This window comes from Sapajus apella, unplaced genomic scaffold, assembly GCF_009761245.1.
Source record: "Sapajus apella isolate SASKATOON/1434 unplaced genomic scaffold, GSC_monkey_1.0 scaffold166, whole genome shotgun sequence".
Lineage (NCBI taxonomy): Eukaryota > Metazoa > Chordata > Mammalia > Primates > Cebidae > Sapajus > Sapajus apella.
In genome coordinates, this window is record NW_022437106.1 from 2,108,054 (window position 1) to 2,133,804 (window position 25,751).

Sequence of the window (25,751 nt, forward strand, 5' to 3'; positions counted from 1 at the left end):
GTGGTTCCTACACCCATCATGATGCTCCTCCCCTCAATAAAGTGGCCTTATAGTCTTTAACAAATGTCATTTAATATATATATATTTTAACATCCTATGCATAAAACTCCAGCCAAGCGAGGTCCTGATTCCTCTCTGTGTCTCCGATTCCCATCAGTGACGAGAGCACAACGCAACCAGGGTTTTGGGGAGCCTTCCTTGAAAGCACCTGGAAGCCTGGGGGCTTTTGACACAGATGGGGAAGGGCGGAGGCAGTGGGTCTGAGCAGCATCAGCCTAGAAATGCAGAACTGCCAAAAGAAACCCCTCCTAAAAGTCAGGACACTTTAAAAAAAACAAAGGTGAATTCCAAGCATGAGCTTTCCACAGGGAAGTGGGGCTTCCCCGACTCGCCCACCCCCTCCCCCGCCCCCCGCCACCCCCGCCTTTCTCCCCAGGTGCGCAGCCCGCGCCGCCCATCCCGGGCGCGCCAAGGCGACGGGAGCCGCGCTCTCTAGGACCCGAGGAGGAAGCGCTGCAGGGAGACGGTGCCTCCAGCGGGTGCTGCCGCGAGCGGCTGGCCGAGGGGCTGGAAATGAAAGTAAAGCGCTCCGGAGCCACATGGACGGAGCTGCCGGGGCGGCGGCGCCGGGAGCAGGATGCGGCCGCCCGTAATTAAATAGCATTTACTCTTATTATTACTAATAATAATAATAACGTAATCATACCTCTAGTCATAGCATACCATTTATCGGGCTCGGCGCAGACCCGCGGGAAGCGCAGCCCGGCGGAGGTGAGTGCTTGGCGCGGCCCGAGCCCCGCGGGGCAGAGGCCGAGGCCACCGCGTCCGGGGCCGCCCGCGCGCTGCGGTTCGGGGACGCCCGGGTCGGGCCGGACCGGACCGGGGAGGAGGCGCCCAGAGCCCTGTCCAGGCCGGGGCTGCACGCCGGGCCACATGGAAAGTGGGATTTTTGCAAAAAATAAATTGTCTCTAAACCCCCATTTCCTCCTTTTTTGGGGATCCCGGTCCCCGTGCCCTGCCCCAAAGTTTCTAAGTTACCGTGCGGCCGGGGGCACCTGCCCTGGGAAGACTTGGCCGCCCCTGCAGCCCCCAGGAGCTGTGTTGGAATTTTCGTGGGGCCTTTCCGGCGTCCGGAGCTTCTGGGGTCCCCCGATGCTCTGCCGACTCCCGCCCAGGGGGTCTCGGAGACTGACAGGGGAGTCGCTGGCAGGGCCCCCCTTCCTTTTGTGTTCGCCTTGGCTCTGCAGCACCCTCAGTTGGAGGGGCCGCGGCGAGGGCCGGGGAGCGCGGCCGCCAGACGGGCCACCTCTTTCGGCTGCGGCGGCCACGCAAGCCCGGGGATCCGGGGCCTGCAGCCGGGCCCGCGGGAAGGGGGCGGCAGGAAAGGGGGGCGCGGTCTGGGCCTGCTGGGCAGGGGGGCGTTTCCGGTGGCAGGATCAGTTTCTGGGCTCCGAGGCCTGTGGGAGGCCCTTGGCCGTCCAGGGAGTAAGCGCTAGGGGGGCTTCGGATGTCGGCTCTGACGCCTGAGGGGGGGGGGGGGGGTGCCTGATGGGGCTGGGGGCCTGGGAGCCGCGGACCCCGGCCTCATATCCCCATCCTGCCCGCAGCGAGCCTGGGGGCCTCACTCCGGGCTTACTCCCTCCCTCTTTCCCCTCCTTTCTCCTTAAAACTGTGTCTGATTTGGGTGTTTATAAGGCGCCTGGTTGGGGGGTCTTTCGCAGACAAAGCCGTTTTCCCAGGAAGAGAAATGATCGTGTAAAAACAGCTCCCTCTGATAGAACCTGATGCCTGTGTTGCGGACAGAGCATTGATGGGGAATCCTAGGGGGTTAGGACCTTGCGTGGGGGGTCTGGGGTCTCGAAAAAGGGGGCTGGGCCTGAGTGGGGAGGGAGCTGGTGATCAGCGGTTTTGTTTCTCGGGTTGCTAGCTTTGGCATCAGACTCTGAACCCCAACTTCTTGCCATACTCCTCAGCATCTGCAGTTCAGCCTGATGAAAATAGCAGAATGCAGATCCTTGAATTGTCACACAAATGAGATAATTATAGTACATGTAGCAACCGTGTTGGACACAAAATGCTGGCGGAATCTTTAGTTCTACTACCAATACTCCCCCCTACACACACATACACCCATCCCGCTCCGTGGGGGTCTCTTTTCCCCACGTTCACCTCGCATAGAAGTTGGACTGCCCTAGAAGGTAGAAATGACACCTGGTCGACACTCAGAGGGAGCATATTTGAGAAGTGGAGAACCTTAAGGTGGGAAGAAGAAACCTGTGTCCAGAAGGGATGAGATCTGAGGATGGGAGAGAGACTTTGTTGTCCCTGAGCTGGGATAAAGTTTCTGTTCTGTGGATACTGGGAGTTCTTAGCCGCTGGCTTTTGTATAGGTTACACAGGAATGTGGATTTTGGTAGATTATTGTGAGGCTAAGAAGGTTGGTGGGATGCGCTGATCTCTTGAGTCTTAGGTGTAGGAAAGCTGAGATGTCGGTTGAGACATGGGTAGAGAATCTGAAAATTATAACCCCTCAATCTGAAAATCATAATCCTTAAAATATCACTTTTTAGTTTACAACAAAAGGAGGGCCGGGCATGGTGACTCACGCCTGGAATCCCAGCACTTTGGGAGGCCGAGGTGGGCGGATCACCCGAGGTCAGGAGTTTGAGACTAGCCTGGCCAACCCAGTGAAACCCTGTCTCCACTAAAAATACAAAAATTAGCTGGATGTGGTGGTGGCTGCCTATAATCCCAGCTACTTGGGAGGCTGAGGCAGGAGAATCGCTTGAACCTGGAACATGGAGGTTACAGTGAGCCAAGATGGTCCACTGCACTCCAGCCTGGCAGAAAAGTGCAAGACTGAGTCTTAAAAAAAAAAAATTAAAAAAAATCAAAAAGGCTTTCACGTGTGTTGGCTCATCTGTCCTCCATAGTAATTGTGTCAGGTAGACATTTTCCAGATGAGAAACCTTAGGCTGAATTGTGAGTCTTGCTGGAAAGTCAGACGGCAGAGGTAGGAATCCCACACAGTTTTCTGGCTGTGAATCGTCACCCTTTCCCAGGGTCCCGGGCTACCTTAGCAAGTGACTTTTCCTTTTCTTTTTTATTTTGAGACACGGTCTCACTCTGTCACCCAGGCTGGAGTACATTAGTACAATCGTCGTTCAATCTACCAGGCCCAAGCAATCTTCCTGCCCTGGCCTCCCAAAGGGACTGGGTTACAGGCATGAACCACCAAGCCTGGCTCAAGTTTCTTTTCTTTATTCTCTTTCTTCTCCTTCCCACTTTATCTGTTTCTCTCTTTTATTCGACGGAGTCTCACTCTATTGCCCAGGCTGGATTGCAGTGGCTCCATCTCGGCTCACTGCAACCTCCACCTCCTGGGTTCAAGCAATTCTCCTGCCTCAGCCTCCTGAGTAACTGGATTACAGGATGTGCCACCACACCTGGCTAATTCTGTATTTTTAGTGGAGACGGGGTTTCACCGTGTTGGTCAAGCTAGTCTCGACCTCTGTCCTCATGATCCGCCTGCCTTGACCTCCCAAAGTGCCAGGATTAGAGGCGTGAGCCATCGCGCTAAGCTCTTTCTTTCTTTGACAGAGTTTCTCTCTGTCACCCAGGCTGGAGTGCAGTAGCACGATCTTGGCTCACTGCAACCTCCCAGGTTCAAGCAGTTCTCGTGTCTCAGCCTCCTGAAGCCTGGGACTACAAGCACCCACCACTACACCCAGCTAATTTTTGTATTTTTAGTAGAGACAGGGTCTTGCCATGTTGCTCAGGCTGGTCTTGAACTCCTGGTCTCAATATACCTGCGCATCTTGGCCTCCCAAAGTGCTGGGGTTACAGGCTTGAGCCACCTCATGCCTGTCTGCAAGTTACTTTTCAAGTGCCTCTTGTGGGGGAGGTTTGCGATTGAGTTTGTCATTTATTATCTGGCTGGAAAGAGAAAGTTCACTCTAGTGAACCAATGAGAACATGAGAATTCTGGGGTCAATGCAGTGGGAGTGGAGAGAAGAGAGCTCAAGGTTATCTGGAAAAGTTAGAGAAGGCTTCTTCCAGGAAGTAGAATCTGAACTTGAAAAAATGGGGAGGCTTGCTAGGGTGGAGAAGAAAGGAATTTCTGGGTTAGCCACAAGTGCTTCTGTGCTGGGAGGTTGACTTACATGATCTCTAATTGTTTTTTTTTTTTTTTTTTTTTTTTTTTTTTTTGAGACGGAGTTTCGCTCTTGTTACCCAGGCTGGAGTGCAATGGCGTGATCTTGGCTCACCGCAACCTCCGCCTCCTGGGTTCAGGCAATTCTCCTGCCTCAGCCTCCTGAGTAGCTGGGATTACAGGCACACGCCACCATGCCCAGCTAATTTTTGTATTTTTAGTAGAGACGGGGTTTCACCATGTTGACCAGGATGGTCTCGATCTCTTGACCTCGTGATCCACCCGCCTCGGCCTTCCAAAGTGCTGGGATTACAGGCTTGAGCCACCGCGCCCGGCCTTCTAATTGTTATAGTAGCTCCATGAGGGGTGGGCATTGTAATCTCCATTTCACAGATGAAGAAATTGAGGGCCAGGCGCGGTGGCTCATGCCTGTAATCCTAGCACTTTGGGAGGCCAAGGTGGGTGGATCACTTGAGGTCAGGAGTTCGAGACCAGCCTGGCCAACATGGCAAAACCCTGTCTCTACTAAAATTGTAAAAATTAGCTGAGCATTGTGGCACATGCCTGTAAACCCCGATACAGGGATTTGGGAGGCTGAGGCAGCAGAATCACTTGAACCCAAGAGGCGAAGTTTGCAGTGAGCCGAGTTTATACCACTGTACTCCCACCTGGGCAACAGAGAGAGACTCTGACTCAAAAAAAAAAAAAAAGAAAGAAAAAAAAAAGAAATTGAGGAACACAGGGTTTGTGTGCCCAGCCTAAGGTCCACCCAAAGGATTTGAATCCAGACCTCTTGACTCTTAGGTGTGCCCTGCCCTCTGCAGCCACCTTCCTCTCAGATACTTAAGCAAGAACAGGGACCAGTCTGTAATCCCAGCACTTTGGGAGGCCAAGGCGAGCTGATCACTTGAGGTCAGGAATTCGAGACCAGCCTGGCCAACGTCTTGAAACCCCATCTCCACGAAAAACATAAAAATTAGCCCTGCCTGGTGGCAGGCGCCTGTGATCCCAGCTACTAGGGAGGCTGAGGCAGGATAATCGCTTGAACCTGCAGGGTGGAGGTTACAGTGAGTCAAGATTGTGCCACTGCACTCCAGCCTGGACGACAGAGTGAAACTCCATCTCAAAAAAAAAAAAAAAGAAAAAAAAACCCCAGAGATCAGATGGTCTGAATTAGCAACTGCAACCAGGGTAGGGGCTCAGGCTGAATGGTCAGCAAGCTCCCCAAGACCAAGGAGTTCTTCGGAACTGGCTATGTCCCAGGGCCCTGCAGGACTGGCCCAGTGAAAGCACTCTCAGTAGGTTTTTAAATAGAGAAGGCAGGATGGCAGTAGAAGGAGGACTGGGCCCTGAGCGTGTTCAGACTGGATCTGAGCAGGTTCGGTTCCTCAGTGCCTGCTGAGTGCAAACTCAGCACCCTGGAGGGGCTTGGAGCTTGGGATGATATAGATATGGACCATTAATCTGAGCTTCCCAAGGAAGGAACTGGGTCTGATTCACCCTGTGTGCCTCCAGCCCCAGAGGCGGTGCCAGGATGACACATTCAGCCATTGTGTTGTCAAATTCAATTATGCCCCAGTGTAGAGGAGGAGGGTTTATTTTGCCCAAGAGTGGAAGGTCTTCCTAGAAGTGCCATTTGAACATCTGAGGATAGGTTGAAAAGCCAGAGAAAAGATGTTCTAAGCAGAGGCATTGACATTTACAAAGTCGGGGACGGTACAGCCACAGTCTAGTGGGCAGAGATGACTTTGGGTTCAAGTCAGACTCTGCCGTCGTGATCCCTTTGATTCTCTGGGCCTCAATTTCCCCTTCAGAAAAGGAGCCCTGAGAGATTTGATGACATTTAATGATAACCCATGTCTGGGGGTCAGGATAAGAAACTCAGATGAAAGGAGCTAGAGGTATTTTAAAATTTTTATTAATTTAGCAATCAGCAGTCCAGCAATTCTTTAGGCCCTGTTGCAAGTGCTTTTTCCTAAGTTAGGTTATTTCTTTTTTTTTTTTGAGATGGAGTTACACTCTTATCACCCAGACTGGAGTGCAGTGGTGCGACCTCGACTCACTGCACCCTCCGCCTCCCTGGTTCAAGTGATTCTCCTATCTCCGCTGCATGAGTAGCTGGGATTACAGGTGTGCGCCATCACGCCCAGTGAATTTTTGTATTTTTAGTAGAGACAGGGTTTCACCATGTTGGCCAGGCTGGCCTTGAACTCCAGACCCACCCACCTCAGCCTCCCACAGCGCTGGGATTGCAGGCATGAGCCACTGCGCCTAGCCTTTGTTTAATTCTTATAACAGCCCTAGAGGGAGGCACTATAAATATCGCCATTTTACAGGTGAAGAAACTGGCATAGAGAGGTTCAGTGAAGTGCAGAAGGGGCAAAGCTGCAGAGCCAACCCAGGATGTCTGGCTCTGGAGTTGGCCTGGTGTGGGCCTGGGAAGGGGCCTCTGGGGAGACCTGAGGTTGTTCAGATAGGGGGAATGCGGGTGAAGGGGGGTGGTGGGTGGAGGTGCTGCAGCCGGAAGCTGGAGCTTGGGATGAGCTGATGAAGTGAGTACTGTGTCAGCTCCCAGGAGTCTCCACAGAAGCCAGCTCCTTTCATCACATTTCATGGCCCCTGGAAAACAAACTTTTCCTTTATGTTTCCTTTCCCTGTCAGCACCAGCTACAGACTCCTTCCCACTGAATTCATTCCCCCCAGGGAGACTGTTTCTTTGCAGGCGTGTTGGTTGTATTGGTGCCATCTCCCCACCAGGCTATGGAGGCCCAGAGGGAGGAACATTCCTGCATTCAGAACCCTGTCCCTTGAGAAACATCTGGTAACTTCAGTTCTGCAGCATCAGAGCGTCTCAGCATCAGAGGATAAGACAAGAGCTTGGTGGTGATTGTGGTGATACCACAGCAGCCCACATATTAGTTAACACCACTGTATACCAGCATCGTGCTTGGCATTTCCTACGCCTTCTCTCATGAATCCACTTAACAGCTCTTTGAGGCAGGAGCAGTCATTAGCAGCCCCATCTTGTAGTTGAGGAGCCTGAGGCTCAGAGAGACTAAGTAACACTGCTGAGATCACACAGCTGACATACAGAAGGGAGTCAGATGAAGCCATTTGACGTCTCAGGTCTTAGCTGCTATGCAGGAGACAGCCTTTAAGTTACTTCCAGTTTCCTTGAAGCTGTTTTCTTTTTCTTTTTTTTTTTTTTATAGACAGAGTTTCGCTTTTGTTGCCCAGGCTGGAGTGCAGTGGTGTAATCTCAGCTCACTGCAACCTGCGCCTCCCAGGTTCAAGCGATTCTCCTGACTCACCCTCCCGAGTAGCTGGGACTACAGGCGCATGCCACCATGCCCGGCTAATTTTTGTATTTTTAGTAGAGACAGGGTTTTTCCTTATTGGTCAAGCTAGTCTCAAACTCCCGACCTCAGGTGATCTGCCTGCCTCCTCCTCCCAAAGTGCTGGGATTACAGGCGTGAGCCACTGCGCCCGGCAGAAGCTCTTTCTTATCAGTCTGGAAATTCTAACTACCACCAACATTTGTGTCCTGTTGTGTCTAAAGTCTCTCATTAATTGTCATGACCATCTTTCGTGGTAAAGTAAGAGGTGTCCCTATTTTTCAGAAGAAAAAGACTGAGGCATCACCCACCTGCTAGCCGTCCTACCCAGTCCATGCTGTGACTCGGGAAGGAAACAGTGTACTGGATTCTTTGAGACCAAGAACCGTGTCTTCCGGTTGGTTTGTGTTTCTGAAATGCGAGGGCCGGCCAATGATCATTCATTGAGCACTTCCTGTGAGCGCTGTGGGGAAGGTGGGGGCTCTGGCCCTCCTGGGGTTTTCAGAGGTCGCCCTGGTTCAGCTATGCTCTTGTTCCCTGAGCTTCCCTCTGTCATGCCCTGTCCCTCCACAGGCCGAGGAACACAGGGCAGGGAGCCCAAAGTCCCGAGTTTCATTCCCAACTCCTGCACATGCTGGCTGCGTGATGGGGGCATGATCTTTTTGTCATTCTTGGCTTCTATCTCCTTTTCTGTGAAATGGCCCTACTAATCCAATCGAATCTGCGTCAGGGGTTGTAGTTGTGATAATTTAATAGCCTTCTGAATATTCCTGAATCTTCTTCACCGTCTGCCTTGATCCAGGCTTGGACCACTGCAGTAGCCTCCTAACCAATCTCCCAGCATCGTCTCTTGTCATCCATCCTCCCTGCAGTAACCAAAGGGATCTTCTTGCAAAATAAATAAGCTCCTGTCAGCCAGGCATGGTGGCTCACACCTATAATCCCAGCACTTTGGGAGACCAAGGCAGGTGGATCACATGGTCAGGAGTTCCAGACCATCCTGGCCAACATGGTGAAACCCTGTCTCCACTAAAAATAGAAAAATTAGCTGGGCATGGTGGTAGGTGCCTGCTGTAATCCAGCTACTCAGGGGGGTGGTACGGCAGGAGAATCACTTGAAACCGGAAGGCGGAGGTTGCAGTAAGCCGAGATTGTGCCACTGCACTTCAGCCTGAGCAACAAGAGTAAAACTCCGTCTCAAAAAAATAAAATATAAAATGGTAAATAAATAAATAAATAAATAAATAAGCTCCTGTCACTCCAGTGCTGAAAACCCTCCCACAGTTTCCTGACTCACGCAAAACACAGCCCTGGTTCCTGGCATGCCTGTGAGTGGCTCTGGGACCAGCCTCACCTGCCCCTTGCACTTTGCCTCCCACGTGGCTTGCTCTTGCTTGGGTGCTGCAGCCACGCTGGCCTTCTGAGTTTCCCTGGAACATTAACACCTTGTTCCCACCTCAGGGCCATTGCCTGTACCCTGCTCCCTCCTAGGTAGGTGCCCTCTTACCCCACCGCCCATCTTCCATGGCTGGATCTTTGTCTCTCTTAAATGCCAGCTTCCTCTTAAGGGCCTGCCCTAAACTCCCAGTCTGCTTTCTTTTTTCTTTTTTTGCGATAAAGTGTCGCTCTCTCGCCCAGACTAGAGTGCAGTAATGCGATCTCGGCTCACTACAACCTTGACCTCCTGCGTTCAAACGATTCTCCTGCCTTAGCCTCCTGAGTAGCTAGGATTATAGGTGCCCACCACCATGCCCGGCCTAATTTTTGTATTTTTTAGTAGAGATGCGGTTTCATCATGTTGGCCAGGCCGGTCTTGAACTCCTGGCCTCAAGTGATCCGCCCACCTTGTCATCCCAAAGTGCTGGGATTACAGGGGTAAGCCACTGCGCCTGGCCCTATTGTACTTTCCTTCACTCCATGCCTTGTTTCCTGCTTCAGCTTCCTTGTGACTCTGTTCTCTATTTTTACTTGTCGTGTGCATTTCACGCTGGTTTATTTGTCTTCCCATCCAAGGATGACAAGCTCCCCTAGGCCAGGGACTTTATTAACCGTGTTCCCTTAGCACCTGGTAGGGCCCCTTGCTCTAAAGGTGCTTCGTGGTTATTTGCTGAACAAATGAATAACAAGTTGGCCACAGAATAGTCCTTGCCAAACAGCCCAGGACTGGGCAGAGAAACTGCAAAGAAATGGCATTGACTGAATGAAAACTTATAGGATAATTATGTCCATTATGAGTTGGGCGCCATGGCTCATGCCTCTGATCCCAGCAGTTTGGGAAGCCAAGATGGGCGATCACCTGAGGTTGGGAGTTCGAGACCAACCCTACCAACATGGAGAAACCCCGTCTCTACTGAAAATACAAAAATTGGGTGGGTGTGGTGGCGCATGCCTGTAATCCCAGCTACTTGGGAAGCTGAGGCAGGAGAATCGCTTGAACCCGGGAGGCAGAGATTGCTGTGAGCCCAGATGGCACCATTGCACTCTAGCCTGGGCAACAAGAGTGAGACTCTGTCTCAAAAAAAAAAATTATAGATGTAATTTTTTTTATTATGCAGAGCAGTGCTGGAAACTCTTGATGCCACGGGTGCACCACAAGGATTTCGAGCTCCCTGGGAGCAGGAGCAGTGACTAATCAGCTTCTCAAGGAGAACAAAGTACACCACAGTGTTAGGCAGTCACTCTGAGCTATGGGCCTCTGGGTGACTCTGGTTAATTATTTATTTATTTATTTATTTATTTTTTGAGACAGAGTTTCACTCTTGTTACTCAGGCTGGCGTGATCTCGGCTCACCGCAACCTCCGCCTCCCGGGTTCAGGCAATTCTCCTGCCTCAACCTCCTCAGTAGCTGGGATTACAGGCACGCGCCACCATGCCCAGCTAATGTTTTGTATTTTTAGTAGAGACGGGGTTTCACCATGTTGACCAGGATGGTCTCGATCTCTTGACCTCGTGATCCACCTGCCTCGGCCTCCCAAAGTGCTGGGATTACAGGCTTGAGCCACCGCGCCCGGCCTGGTTAATTTTTTAATACTTGCCTATAATTTCCAAAACTTTTACAATGACCTTCTGTTACTTGTTTTTTGTTTTTTTTTTTTTGAGATGGAGTTTTGCTCTTGTTGCCCAGACTGGAGTGCAGTTGTGTGATCTTGGCTCACCATAGCCTCTGCCTCCAGTTTTGAAGTGATTCTCCTGCCTCAGCCTCCCAAGTAGCTGGAATTACAGGCATGAGCCATCATGCCTGGCCAATGACCTGTTACTTTCTGTTTTAAAAAGGTAGTTAGTATTTTCTAAGCATCTTATTTTAAGCACCACATTGGTAGGTCTTGATGAAGAAGTTGGAGCAGGGCCGGATGCGGTAGCTCACACCTGTAATCCCAGCACTTTGGGAGGTCAAGGTGCGTGGATCACTTGAGGTCAGGAGTTTGAGACCAGCCTGGCCAACATGGTGAAACCCCATCTCTATTAAAAATACAAAAAAAGCTGGGTGCGGTGGCTCACGCCTGTAATCCCAGCACTTTGGGGGGCCGAGGCGGGTGGATCACGAGGTCAAGAGATCGAGACCATCCTGGTCAACATGGTGAAACGCCGTCTCTACTAAAAATACAAAAAAAAAAATTAGCTGGGCATGGTGGCGCGTGCCTGTAGTCCCAGCTACTCAGGAGGCTGAGGCAGGAGAATTGCCTGAACCCAGGAAGCGGAGGTTGCAGTGAGCCGAGATCACACCATTGCACTCCAGCCTGGGTAATAAGAGCGAAACTCTGTCTCAAAAAAACAAAAACAAAAAAAATAGCTGAGTGTGGTGATGCACGCCTGTAGTCTTAGTTATTTGGAGGCTGAGGCAGGAGAATTGCTTGAACCTGGGAGGTGGAGGTTGCAGTGAGCCAAGATCAAGCCACTGCACTCTAGCCTGGGTGACAGAGCGAGACTCTGTCTTAAAAAAAAAAAAAAAAGCTAGAGCCCAGGCTCCTGGAGACAGGGATGTGGATTTCAACTCTTCCTGCTCAGTTTGGTCCCAGGTTGTCAGGAGGGTAAGACAATATTATGAAAGTAGAAGCCCTTTGTAAGCAGAATGCTGCTAGAGGAAAGAGGAGTATGCTTTGCTACTGACTCTTAGTTTAGTTTATGGGGTAGGGACCAGGGATTTGGGGCGGTCTGGGGAAGTTTCCTGCACTTTGGTTTCTGTTCAAGGTGGCCAGTTGTCTAGAACACAAGCTGCAGGCTGCCATTCCACATTCATTCCTGGAGCCAGGGGCCCTGCCAGTAGCTCCCGCTTTCTTCCTCAGCAGCAGTGTGGCCTTGGGAGAGTCACAGATCCCTTCTGTGAAAAGTGGGGTAATTAACACCCACCTTTGAGATGACTGTGTGGATAAATAATATGATTCCTTAAAATAGGGCTTCTAAATCTTTTCAGACCTTTCTTTTTTTTTTGAGACCTGTCATGTTTTCATCTTTTCTTTTTTTTTTCTTTTTTCTTTTATTTATTTATTTTTTGTGATGGAGTCTCACTTTGTCAGGCTGGAGTGCAGTGGCACGATCTTGGCTCACTGCAACCTCTGCCTCCTGGGTTCAAGCAGTTCTCCTGCCTTAGCCTCCCGAGTAGCTGGGAATACAAGCATACGCTACCACACCTGGCTAATTTTCATATTTTTAGTAGAGATGGGATTTCACTGTATTGGTCAGGCTGGTCTTGAACTCCTGACCTCATGATCTGCCCGCCTTGGCCTCCCAAAGTGCGGGGATTACAGGCGTGAGCCACCATACCCGGCCAACCTGTCATGCTTTTAAATGTATAAAGTGCCAGCCTAGGCGACATGGCAAAACCCTGTCTCTACAAAACTTACAAAAAGTCAGCCAGGCATGGTGTTGCCAGGTATAGCCTGTGGTCCCAGCTATTCAGGAAGCTGAAGGTGAGAGGATTGCTAGACGCCAGGAGGCAGAGGTTGCAGTGAGCTGAGATCATTCTACTGCAGTCCCGCCTATACAGCAGAGCAGGACCTTGTCTCAAAAACAAAAATGTAGGCGGGGCGCGGTGGCTCACGCCTGTAATCCCAGCACTTTGGAAGGCCGACGCGGGAAGATCACGAGGTCAGGCGTTTGAGACCAGCTTGGCCAACAAAGTGAAACCCTGTCTCTACTAAAAAGATACAAAAAACTCTCTGGGTGTGGTGGTGGTTGTCTGTAATCTCAGCTACTTGGGAGGCTGAGGCCCGGAGAATCACTTGAACTCAGCGGGGGAGTAGAGGGGGGGTGGCGGAGGTTGCAGTGAGCAGAGATCGCACCACTGCACTCCAGTAACAAATGAACAAGCAAAAACTATAAAGTGAAATACACAGGATTACAAAGGAAAACAGTTATCTTGGATTATAGTATCAATTAAAAAACCAGATCTAAGGCCAGGTGCGGTGGCTCAAGCCTGTAATCCCAGCACTTTGGGAGGCCAAGGCGGGTGGATCATGAGGTCAAGAGATCGAGACCATCCTGGTCAACATGGTGAAAACCCGCCTCTACTAAAAATACAAAAAATTAGCTGGGCATGGTGGCGCGTGCCTGTAATCCCAGCTACTCAGGAGGCTGAGGCAGGAGAATTGCCTGAACCCAGGAGGCGGAGGTTGCGGTGAGCCAAGATCGCGCCATTGCACTCCAGCCTGGGTAACATGAGTGAAACTCCGTCTCAAAAAAAAAAACAAAAAAAAACCAGATCTAGCAGTCTAATGTAACTACTCTAATTTGAAACGTGATAAGGGTGAACATTTCGTTATATCTGCAGCAACTGAAACGTGATAGGAAAAGATTCTGGCGGTGACTGGGTCACAGGTGGCTTAAAGATATTCCTGCCATGTGTTGCCTACATTCATAATTGGAAAGAGAGCTAAACATCAGGGAGGCGTTAGTGAAAGCCAGGTTGTAAACGTTTTCCTTGAGTTCTCTCCATTTAGAATCCCTGCCATAGAAGGTACTTGACATATTGCAGGTAACCCCCAGAAGTGAGATATGACTCCTCCCTGACCACCTTGGAGCAGAGGGTCCTCAGGGTGGGCACATGTGCCATATGAGGACCGTGGGGAAGGGCTATCTGCAGGCCTGGAATGCTGACTAATAGAGTTAAGGATGGCAAAATTAGACCTTTCCTGGTCTCTCTGAGGAAGCCATCAAGAGCCCAGTGAGTCAGGAGAAGTGCCGGGTGTCTTTAGAGATGACATAACCTCACACAGTGTTCATGTGCTGTGTGCCATGTCTGCAGTCTGGACTGACTGCCACTCTTTCATTAAACCTGGGAAAGTGAGTGCAAGGGGGTGGGGTGTGCCTGGAGGCAGCCTGGTGCGGTGGGGGGGGTAGGTGTGGGGTGGAATGGGGGAGGTGTGGGAGTGGGGAGAGGAGGGCTGTCAGGTAGACAGGTGACAGAGTGTGGGCTCTAGAGGCCAACTGCCAGGTCAAATCCCAGCTCCATCATCACTTACCAGCTGTGTAACCGTGGCAGGTTGTTTCACCTCCTTGTGCCTTGGTTTCCTCGTCATAAGATGGGGAAGTAATGGTACTTTCTTATGGGATGTTGTGAGGATTATTATATTTAAAGCTTTTAGAGCAGTTTCTGGTAGGAGAAAGAACTTAACAAATGACTGAGGCTGAGTGTAGTGGCTCACGCCTGTCATCCTAGTTCGTTGGAAGGCCTAGTTGGGAAGATCGCTTGAACAGAGGAGTTCAAGGCCAGCCTAGCAACAAAGTGAGACACCATCTCTACTAAAAATTAAAAATTAACCAGGTTAAAAAAAAAAATTAACCAGGTACAGTGGCTTGTGCTCCAGTTATTCCAGGGGCTGAGGCAGGAGAATCACTTGAGCCAGGATGTTGAAGCTGCAGTGAACTATGATGGTGCCATTGCACTCCAGCCTGGGTGACAGAGTGAGACCCTGTCTCTTTAAAAAAAGAAAGAAAGAAAGAAATGGGCTGGGCATGGTGGCTCATGCCTGTAATCCCAGCACTTTGGGAGGCTGAGGTGGGTGGATCACTTAAGGTCAGAAGTTTGAGACCAGCCTGACCAACCTTGTGAAACCCAGTCTCTACCAAAAATACAGAATTAGCTGGTGTGGTGGCGCATGCCTGTAATTCCAGCTACTCAGGAGGCTGAGGCAGGAGTACGCGGAGGTTGTGGTGAGCCAAGATGTGCTATTGCGCTCCAGCCTGGGCAAGGGAGCAAACCTCCATCTCAAAAAAAAAAAAACAAAACGTGACTGAAAGCACCCTCACTGTTTTTTTAAAATCCATGAGCACTACCTACTCAAAATAGGTTTCCCGAAGTTTCTTTCTTTTTTTAAAAAAAAAAAAAAAAAAACGGGATTTCACATGTTCTCACTCATAGGCGGGTGTTGAACAATGAGAACACATGGACACAGGGAGGGGAGCACAACACACTGGGGTCTGTTGGGGGGAAATAGGGAAGGGACGGGGGGGTGGGGAGTTGGGGAGAGACAGCATGGGGAGAAATGCCAGATATAGGTGAAGGGGAGGAAGGCAGCAAATCACACTGCCATGTGTGTACCTATGCAACAACCTTGCATGTTCTTCACATGTACCCCAAAACCTAAAATGCAATTTAAAAAAAAAGAAAAAATGGGGTTTCACTATGTTGGTCAGGCTGGTCTTGAACTCCCGACCTCAGGTGATCCGCCCGCCTTGGCCTCCAAAGTGCTTGGATGACAGGCATGAGCCACCATGCCCGGCCGTTTCTTTTTCTTTTGAGATGGAGTTTCGCTCTGTCGCCCAGGTTGGAATACAGTGGTGCGATCTCAACATCCACCTCCCTGGTTCAAATGATTCATTTACCTGAGCTTCCCGAGTAGCTGGAATTACAGGCACCTGCCACCATGCCCAGATAATTTTTTATACTTTTAGTAGAGACAGGGTTTCACCACAATTGGCCAACCTAGTCTTGAACTCCTGACCTCAAGTGATCCATGCACCTCAGCTTCCCAATGTGCTGGGATTACAGGCGAATGAGCCACCGCACCCGGTCCCCCAACGGTATTTGGGCTGCTTAAAGATAAATCAGATACAGTGTCTGCCTTCAAGCAGCTCATAGTTTAGGGAGAGATGATGACATAAGCACATAGTTTCAGTTATTGAGGATGAGCACAGTGGTTGCAGTGAGCTTGGGGTACTGCGCGCAGTAGTGGTTGGGGAAAGAAGCCTTCCTGGTAGAGGAGCCACCTTGGCTGAGCTTTAGAGAAGTCGTGGGCATTAAGCCAGGGTGGGAAGCAGCGGGTGTGGAGGATGCCCCACTCAGCTGGCAGCTTGGACCGGAAGCCGGATGGTCCATTGCTGCAGGAGTATGACTTTCCAGGCGGGCTGTGGGGCAGAAAGAGGCCAGACATGCCCTGCGGTACTGCATGAATCAGGATGAGAGCTTGGACTTTGTTCTCCTAGTAGTGTTGTCATGGAAAGCTCTGTTTGTTTTTTAACTTTTTATTCACAAGAAGTTACAAAAATAGTACAAAGAATTCCCTTTACCTAGCTTCCCTGAATAGTGATATCCTGTATGGTCCAGAAAATTGGAATTGGTACATTACTAGGCTACAGTGCTTATTTAGTTTTCACCCTTTTTTTTTTTCTTGAGACGGAGTCTTGCTCTGTCACTACAACCTCCGCCTCCTGGGTTTAAATAATTCTCCTGCCTCAGCCTCCCAAGTAGCTGAGATTATGGGCACATGCCACCATGCCTGACTAATTTTTGTATTTTTGGTAGAGATGGGGTTTCACTGTGTGTCCAGGATGGTCTTGAACTCTTGATTTCAAGTGATCTGCTTGCCTTGGCCTCCCGAAGTGCTGGAATTACAGGCATGAGCCACTGCGCCTGGCCTACACTTTTTTTTTTTTTTTTTTTTTCTGAGACAGTATCTTGCTCTGTCATCCAGGCTGGAGCACAGTGACAATTAGGGCTCACTGCAGGCTCAACCTCCTGGACTCAAGTGATCTTCTTACCTTGGCCTCCCAAGTAGCCGGAACCATAGGTATGCGCCACCATCCCTGGTTCTGAGGAGGGACAGCATCGCTGTCTTCACTGACCTGAAGTCATTTGTTCCAGGCATGGCCCCCACCTGCTGGCTGCAGGCTTCGTGACCTCTCTAGGCCTCATTTTCCTCATCTCTCAAACGTGGTCTCATTGCAACCCAGCCCTCAGGGTCATCAGTTGGGATTGGATGAAATGCAGGGGATGATAGTGATTTCATAAACTGTCACATGTAGACTTCCCCACCCTGACAGCAATAAACCAACTCCTACTCATCCCTTGAAGCTCAATTTAAATGTTGCCCCCTTTGAGGAGCTTCCACTTTCTTTGTGCCTCCTCCCAGCCTGTGTTTACTACAGAAGTCTGTTTTGGGACGGAGCTATTTGAATATCTGTCCATGTCTCTGACTAGATTGTGAGGTCTGGCCAGGAGGCCAGAAGCCCAGCTTTCTCATCTGCGTGTAGTGGGCATATATCAAATGTCAGACTGAATGTCCAGCATGGGGATTCTGAGGTACTGATAGCCACCATTTATTAAGTGCCTGCAGTGTCCTAGGCCCTGAAATGAACGCCTCCTCTGTGTTAATCCTGGCCGAGAGCACCGTGTGTCCTCCCTGTGTTGCAGAGCAGGAAACTGTAACTTAGAGACAGAGGAGCGTGTGGAGGGTCATCCAGCCAGTCAGCTGGGGGATCAGAGAGGTGCATAAATGGCCAGGCTGTGTGAGAAGCATTCGCACCCTCAGGAGCAGCGAACGTTTGTTCCCTGGCACGGGCTTCAGGCCTTGTGGACTTTACTGCTCAGAGTGGCTATGGCAATATTGGTAACTTTTTTTTTTTTGAGACTGAGTCTCACTCTGTCACCGAGGCTGGAGTGCAGTGACACAATCTCAGCTCACTGCACCCTCCGCCTCCCGGGTTCAAGCAATTCCTGCCTCAGCCTCCTGAGTAGCTGAGATTACAGGCACGCACCACCATGCCTGATTAATTTTTTTTACATTTTTAGTAGAGATGGGGTTTTGCCATCTTAGCCAGGCTGGTCTTGAATTCCTGACCTTGTGATCCACTCGCCTCAGCCTCCCAAAGTGCTGGGATTACAGGCGTGAGCCACCGCGCCCAGCCCAGTGTTGGTAACTGTTAAGGCTTCTCAGACTCTAGGGCTGGAGGACAGATGCGGCAGCATTTCTCTCTGACCACTGTGGATTCATGGGAGAGCCATGGGGGCTGAGCAGGGCCTGAGAGGGTAATGGGGCCATTGCTCCCTGTGGCATAAGCCGCCATGGGTGCCAGCAGGGATTTGGGTGAAGTGAATCATCAGAGGCTCCGGGCAGCAGAGTTTTCTAAGACCCCCATGCTGTACTTGAGGTTGGCAGGGCTGTGAGGAGGCTGGTCCAGTCATCTGGGATAGGCAGCCACCGCAGGTGGTGGTAGGGGATGTGGGATTGTGACCCAGGTAAACGTGGGAGGGTTTGGTGGCCACTGGCTATGGCTGTGCACTGTGATGCTGGCGGTCAGGTGCACAGGGGCCTTCTCCCCTCCCGCCACTTCCCCAGTTGGTGCCGGGCTGTGCTGTGTGGTAACTGGATGCATCCTCACCTCCCCTGTGAGATCAGTGCTCTTCCAGGGCAAGGACTGACCACTGCCCCCACCTGTGGCTCCCCAGCTCCCAATAAACATTGGATGAATGAGTGTCCCATGGGTTCAGTTAATGGGATCAGGAGAGACTGGCTGCAGGAGTTAGGCTCTGCAGGGTGGTGGGATTTCACTCGAAGGGTGGAACGGAGCCTGCTGCATTGGTGGAAGGAACCATGAGAGCGAAGGCCAGGAGGCAGGAAGACCACCAGCAGCCTGTTGGAGCCTGGGCCTGGAGTCTGGTATGGGGAAGATGAGGGCTAGTTTCACAGACAGGGAAGCCGAGGACAGAGAGACCAACCCAGAGGCCTGCTGGGCAGGGGGTGGGCAACCAAGGGCCACAACTGCTAGCCTCCTGTACTAGGATGGGGTCATAGTAGTCATGTCCATACCAGGGAACGCTTGTAGAGCTTTTTCTAAGGGGCAGAGCAGTGTTTGATGACACATTTTCCTGCGACTGTGGGACTGTTGATTTGTGCTAGGCATCCTGTCCACGGTGGCTCCTGAACCCTCAGCATGGCTGATGTGGCAAGAGCTGCCGTTAGCCTTACCTTCCTGGTAGGAGACAGAGGCCCAAAGTCACACCGTGAGTGTGAGCACTCAGCTTCACACCCAGGCCTGTCTGGGTCCAGAGCCCTGAACCAAGGCCTTCCAAGGCCAACAGATGTGTGGCAGGCACATGTCAAGGCCTGACCAATGCAAGGGCTGCTTTATCTATTGGACTAAAAGCTCCCTTCAGGCAGCGACTATGTCAGAATCACCTCTGGCATCCCCCAAACTGGTCCAGCCCAGGCCGCTTGTGGACTGAATGGCAAGGACTGACCAGCCAGAAGGTGGGCTGTGGAAAGAGGGAGGAAGCTGAGATGGCCCCCAGGTCTGGAGGCCTTCTCTGGGCCAGGGTTCCCGTTCTGCCTGAGTGCAGGTGACATGTGTGCACTGTGGCATCTGCTGTGTGGCATTCCTCCCTGCAGACATCGCTGGGGCCATCAGCTGAAAGGTATAGCCTTACAGGGTCCTTTGAGCCCCTCTCTGCTGGTGTGGAGATGAGAAACTGTAGAAATAAAAGACACAAGACACAGATAGAAAAAGGAGAGTTTGCACCCAGGGGTCCACTGCTAACCAAAGCGCGGAGTCTGGCAGTGGCCCTGAGTGTCTGCACACTCTGACTTTTATTGAGTACAAAGCTGGGGGCAGGGTAGCTAGGGCGTGGCATTGGTGGCCAGTGATAGGGTCAAGTACATCACGTGTCATATAGATGGGGGCCCAAGGCTTTCTAGTAGCCAAGAAGAGGTAAGGAGCATAATGCATCAGCACTTTTCCATACTTGTCAAGAAAGAACAAAGACATTAAGATTGATATTACTTTTACTGATTATCTCTTCTAAGAAAAAAGGAACCAGGTGCGAATGAGAGTGGATATGAAATGTGACTGCTGAAGCACAGCATCACATAGAGACAATTAAGCCTCCAGATTGCTGTGGGGCTCCCTGACAGCCATCAGGCCTACCGCAAGAGCTTGGAGGAGCGGAGTTTTCTCCTAACTCCTCTGTCCTCTGGGGAAGGAGACCTCTCTGACAGCTCCTTCTGCAGCTTGCTAAATGGCACTGCAGCCAAGGCGCCATCCAGGAGCGCCCTCCAGCAGTTCTTACACAGGCGTGACAGAGGGCTTAAAGCATCTTGCCTTAGGGTCATTCCTTTCACAATGTCACCCCAGGTTCACACTTCCAAACCTGAGAGGCATTAGTAAAAGAACTAAGATCAGGCCGGGCGCGGTGGCTCAAGCCTGTAATCCCAGCACTGTGGGAGGCCGAGGCGGGTGGATCACGAGGTCAAGAGATCGAGACCATCTTGGTCAACATGGTGAAACCCCGTCTCTACTAAAACTACAAAAAATTAGCTGGGCATGGTGGCGCGTGCCTGTAATCCCAGCTACTCAGGAGGCTGAGGCAGGAGAATTGCCTGAACCCAGGAGGCGGAGGTTGCGGTGAGCCGAGATCGTGCCATTGCACTCCAGCCTGGGTAACAAGAGCGAACCTCTGTCTCAAAAAAAAAAAAAAAAAAAAAAAAAGAACTAAGATCATATATGAATAACTAAGATCACATATGAATGACTAAGATCACCTATGAATAAAGACTAACGTTATAACTCTAGTTATTTTCTTCTTCATTATTTGTATGGGAATAGGCTGAGGCTTCTGACTCCTGCCTCAGCACTTATGGGATCTCCCCACAACAATCAGCCATGCACAGAGGGGCTGCCAGTGTGTGTAAAAGGAAGCATGTCCTGGGGTTCAAATCCTGCCTCTGCCACATGCCAGCTCATGGCCAGGTCTCCCTAACCTTGTTTCCTCCTTGGTTAAAAAAAAAAATATATATATATATATATTAGCCAGGCGTGGTGGTGGTGGTGTAATCCCAGCTACTCTGGAGGCTGAGGCAGGAGGATCACTTGAACCCAGGAAACGGAGGTTGCAGTGAGCCAAGATCACACCACTGGCCACTGCACTCCAGCCTGGGTAAAAAAAAAAGTTTTTCCTTGAACTTGAGGTGTCCCATGCGGTATTGTAGCTCAATCCTGTGTGGGAAAGAGCAGGTGGCCTCTATGCCCCTTGTTCCTTGAGGGCACCACTCAATCTCAGAGTCCAGGGGGCTGTGGGTATAGTGAGGATAGTGCCCTCAGGCTGGTCGTTGCCCTCAGGAACTCCTTTCCTAACCTGGGAAAGGGAATGAGAGTGGGAGTGAGAGCACCCAATCACAGGCCCTGTAAAGTTGGGGTGGCAGATGGCAACCCCGCTCTTGCTGACCAAGTGATGGACTGTGCTCTTTCCCCCAGAGACTGATGGAGAGGCAGAAACGGAAGGCGGACATCGAGAAGGGGCTGCAGTTCATTCAGTAAGCCTGCACACGGTCTGGGCTGGGTGGGGCGGCTGGGAGGGCAGGGGTGGGTTCCCTGAGAGCCATGCCCTCCCAGCACTACCTTTTCTTGCTACTGAGTCTTTACTGCCAAGGTTCCTGTGTGCGCTGGGGTGTGGGGAGGTGGAAGGAGCCAGGACGGCTGGCGTGGTCGGGGCGTGAAGTCTACATACACACACGGTCCCTGGTCCTGGTTACCCTTTGGTCTTGTCCAGTAGATAATTCTACCCTCACCCTTCACATTTGCACTCCCTGTTAATTCTCTTGCATGGCTGCACGAGTCTTCTGATAAATCAATAGTCCCTGCTATGGAGCACTTACAATCTCAGTTTCTGTGCTGAGACCTTCACATCTGTGTCTTCTTTGAGACAGAGTCTCTCCTTGTTGTCCCAGTTGGAGTGCAGTGGTGCTCCTGACCTCCTGGGCTCAAGCAATCCTCTTTCCTCCACCTTTCTTGTAGTTGAGGCCATAGGTGCACACCACCACACCCAGCTAATTTTTTTGTTTTTTGAGACAGAGTCTTGTTCTGTCACCCAGGCTGGAGTGCAGTGGCATGATCTCGGCTCACTGTAACCTCTGCCTCCCAGGTTTAAGCAATTCTCCTGCCTCAGCCTCTCAAGTACCTTGGGATTACAGGCATGTGCCACCATTCCAGGCTAATTTTTGTATTTTTAGTAGAGATAGGGTTTCACCATGTTGGCCAGGCTGACTCGACCTCCTGGCGTTGTGATCTGCCTGCCTCAGCCTCCCAAAGTGCTGGGATTACAGGCGTGAGCCACTGCACCAGGCCAATTTTTTGATTTTTTTTTTTTTTTTAGAGAGAGGGTCTTGCCGTGCTGCCCACGCTGGTCTCAAACTCCTGGGCTCAGGTGATCCTTCTGCCTCAGCATCCCAAAGTGCTGGGATTACAGACATGAGCCACTGTGCCCGGCCAATCCATCATCTGTATAATCTTCACAACAGCCCAGTAAACTAGGTAGCCTTATTTCCATTTTGCAGCTGAGGCTCAGAGAGGTTAAGCAGCTTGTTTAAAGTCACGGAGCTATTGAGGAATAGCATTCTAGCCCAGGCCTGGTTGACTCCAAAACTCACATTTTTTTGGTTTTTTTTTTTTTGAGGTGGAGTCTCGCTCTGTCACCCAGGCTGGAGTGCAGTGGCACACTCTCGGCTCACTGCAACCTCCATCACCCGGGTTCAAGTGATTCTCCTACCCCATCCTCCTGACTAGCTAGGACTACAGCGTGTGCCACCACGCCTGGCTAATTTTTTGTATTTTTAGTAGAGATGGGGTTTCACTATATTGGACAGGCTGGTATTGAACTCCTGACCTCAAGCAATGTGCCTACCTCAGCCTCCCAAAGTGCTGGGATTACAAAGTGCTGGCATTATAGGCGTGAGCTGCTGCACGTGGCCCACGTTCTTTCCATTGTATGCCTCTGGGCACCACATGCTACATTTGTTTTTTATTGTTGTTTCTCCTTTTTCACACACAAAATATTTTGAGTAACCTTTTTTACTTATTCCTCTTAAATAGATTCTCAGAGGCATATTTATCACAACACTAATGAAGCGTAGGCACTGTGACCTCTCACTTGCAAGGCCCCTTCTGAGGCCCTGGAAGGCATGCACTCTTGCAATCCTGTGTTCATAATTTTGTGTTCTTTTTCTTAAATAGGGCTCCCCATAAAACTGGAATTTGCCTCTGTATACCCTTACGTACTCCCCAGTTTTGTTCCCACACAAACCTATAAAACACTCCTTGCTTTTTCTTTTTTTTTTTTTTTTTTTTTTGAGACGGAGTTTCACTCTTGTTACCCAGGCTGGAGTGCAATGGCGCGATCTCGGCTCACCGCAACCTCCGCCTCCTGGGTTCAGGCAATTCCCCTGCCTCAGCCTCCTGAGTAGCTGGGATTACAGGCACGCGCCACCATGCCCAGCTGATTTTTTGTATTTTTAGTAGAGACGGGGTTTCACCATGTTGACCAGGATAGTCTCGATCTCTTGACCTCGTGATCCACCCGCCTCGGCCTCCCAAAGTGCTGGGATTACAGGCTTGAGCCACTGCGCCCGGCCTTTTTTAATTTTTTTGAAACGGAGTCTCGCTCTGTAACCCAGGCTAGAGTGCAATGGCATGCTCTTGGCTCACCACAACCTCCGTCTCCCAGATTCAAGTGATTCTCCTGCTTCAGCCTCCCAAGTAGCTGGGATTGCAGGTGTGTGCCACCACCCCCAGCTAATTTTTTTTGTAATAGAGACAAGGTTTCACTATGTTGGTCAAGTTTCTCAAACTTCTGACCTTAGGTGATCCACCGACCTCGGCCTCCCAAAGTGCTGGGATTATAGGCATCCACGCCTGGCAAATTTTTGTATTTTTAAGTATAGACGGGGTTTCACCATGTTGGTCAGGCTGGGCTCGAACCCCTGACCTCTACCTGCCTCAGCCTCCCAAAGTGTTGGGATTACAGGTGTGAGCCACGGCGCCTGGCTACTCCTTGCCTTTTCTTTTCTTTGTGATTGAGCATCCCTATGTTGCCCAGGCAGGTCTCAAACTCCTGGGCTCAAGCAGTTTTCCTACCCCAGCCTCCCAAATAGCGGGATTGCAGGTGCATGCAGTTGTGCCCAGCGTACCCCCTTGCCTTTTCTCACCCACGTCACTGCAGACTGGATCCCTTTTCACATGCCCTTGGTATCCATGCTGCTCTCACAGAGTGAGTGTTCATATTGACAACACGCTTTCCTTCCTCAGCCCACAGTGCAGTCACTTTTCCTGGCTGCTTCCAGAGGGTGTCCTGTGCTGGGCTGATTTGATTAGGTGATCAGGGAGCACCTTGAGCATGGCCCCAGGTGTAGCACCCCTTCCCTGGGCCATTGGCCAATCCCACCTTGCTGCCATGGCTGGGAGTTTGCAAACCCTCCTCAGGCTTGGTCATCAGAGCTGCTGCCAGCTCATCTCTCTTCATGGGCGGCTGGTCCTCTCCCATTTTGGGGAGCAAGGGTTTGATTTTGGGGAAGTGTTCAAGTTTATTAGGGGCCAGTCTGGTGAACAAGGTGACTCCAACCACTGCTATCTTCTGTAAGAAGAGTTCTGCGTCCCCAGCCTCAGTCACTGATGTCTGCAGAGCTGGATCCCCAGCCCAGTTCTCCCACTTCCCCTACAGGGTCATTGGGAGGGTTAAGGGGCCAGGTGGTACTTGGGGTAAATGTTCGCTCTTGTCACCTCCTCCTTTCCAAAGGGGAGTGCTAAGAAGGCCCAGCAACAGGGCAGCCTCCCCGAACTCATCCATTGGCCTCCTAAGGCTTTGCAGGAAGCACATGGGACTTGCTGCTTTCCACATCAGTCCCACTATTTTGGCCCCACTCCTTCTACACTATGTTGGTACATGTGTGCTTCATGTGCTTAGCACAGCACACTCTGAGAGCGTAAGTGAATTGGGACAGGTGGGTTGGTCCCAGCTTGCAGAGGACCTTAAGATGTCTTAGGACCAGGCATGACTTATTACATGTAGAGCCAATGCTGGAAGAGGGGAGGCCAGGAGGGCAGTGATGGGGTCCCCGTGGGGGCAGCAGAGGGGGTGGTCACTGCAGTAGTATAGGGAGGGAGGGCAGGGCTGGGGTCCAGCCATGGAGAGGCAAGTGAGAGGCGGGCTGGTGAGCCCCGATGTCACAACTGGGACGCCTTTCACATGCACGTGCACACACAGACCTCCCGGCGTCACCCCTCTGCCCACCTCTTGTGTACTAGCCTAGGCTGCTCTTTCCTGCCCAGGTGTTGACGGCATCTTCAGGCAATGGAAAGATACCCCCAGCTCTGCCTCTGATGCCTTCCTGCTGCATGGCCTTGGGCAAGTCCCTGTGCCACTCTGAGTGTCTATTTTTTCCTCTGTGGAATGAGGGGCCAAGAGACAAAGCCCAGCTTCCTTTCCAGCCTGGCCATTGAGCCCATCGGAGAAATGAACTTCAGTTCTCCTGGCTGACACCCTCTTTCACACCTAGAATAATTTGTTGAGTCCAGCATGAGGGGCTGACAGGCTCACTGAAGACCTAGCATTGGCTGGGGCGTGTGTGTTATGTGGGAGTCTACAGGGGAGGGGCCTGAGGTAGACTCCCCATGCCTCAGTGTCTGTGGGCCTGTGGTCTTGGGTTAGATTTGATGGGGCGTGGGCCTTCCCAGGGCCTATGCTAGATGTTGATTCCCTGACAACGCTCATGCTTCCTGCCTTTTCCTGCCTGCTCCTGTCCCTGCCACTCCTGCTACAGCAGCTCTTGCACCATCCTCTCCCTCCTGGCCTTTAGCTGCGACTGGAGCCTTCCCCTGCCCTGCCTGGGCCAGAGTCTGATTTTCCTCTTCGTGTCCTTTTCTAGACCTGGGGGCCTCCTAGACCCTAGCATGTCTCCTCCATCTTTCCCTCATGTAACTGAGAAAGGGCTTAGAATACCTGCTGTTCTTTAGGAGAGAGCTGGTTTTTTCAGCAGAGGATGGCCAGCAGGGGCTGGGGCCGGGGCTGGGGCTGGGGCTGGGGCTGGGGCTGGGGCTGGGAGTGGGTCCAAGGCCAGAGGTAGAACTGGAACTGTGCTGGGCTAGGGCTGGCTTGGGGCTGGGGCTGGTTGGGTTGGGGTTGGAGATGGGCTGGGGCTGGGGCCAGGCTGGAGGTGGGGCTGAAGCTGGGGCCAGGCTGGAGGTGGGGCTGGAGCTGGGGCCAGGCTGGAGGTGGGGCTGG

General features: G+C 51.4%; 1 protein-coding gene across 2 annotated transcripts in view; it reads left to right on the plus strand.

The window, feature by feature from the left end:
* Positions 1-315: 315 nt before the first annotated feature.
* ZC3H7B (zinc finger CCCH-type containing 7B) overlaps positions 316-25,751 on the plus strand; it is a 55,571-nt gene continuing 30,135 nt past the window's right edge. For both annotated transcript variants that reach the window (XM_032267220.1, XM_032267222.1), the window contains exons 1-2: positions 316-771; positions 20,954-21,012. In XM_032267220.1, coding sequence (XP_032123111.1) covers positions 20,960-21,012 — 53 coding nt within the window. In that variant the 5' untranslated portion in view covers positions 316-771; positions 20,954-20,959. The remainder of the gene's footprint in view (positions 772-20,953; positions 21,013-25,751) is intronic.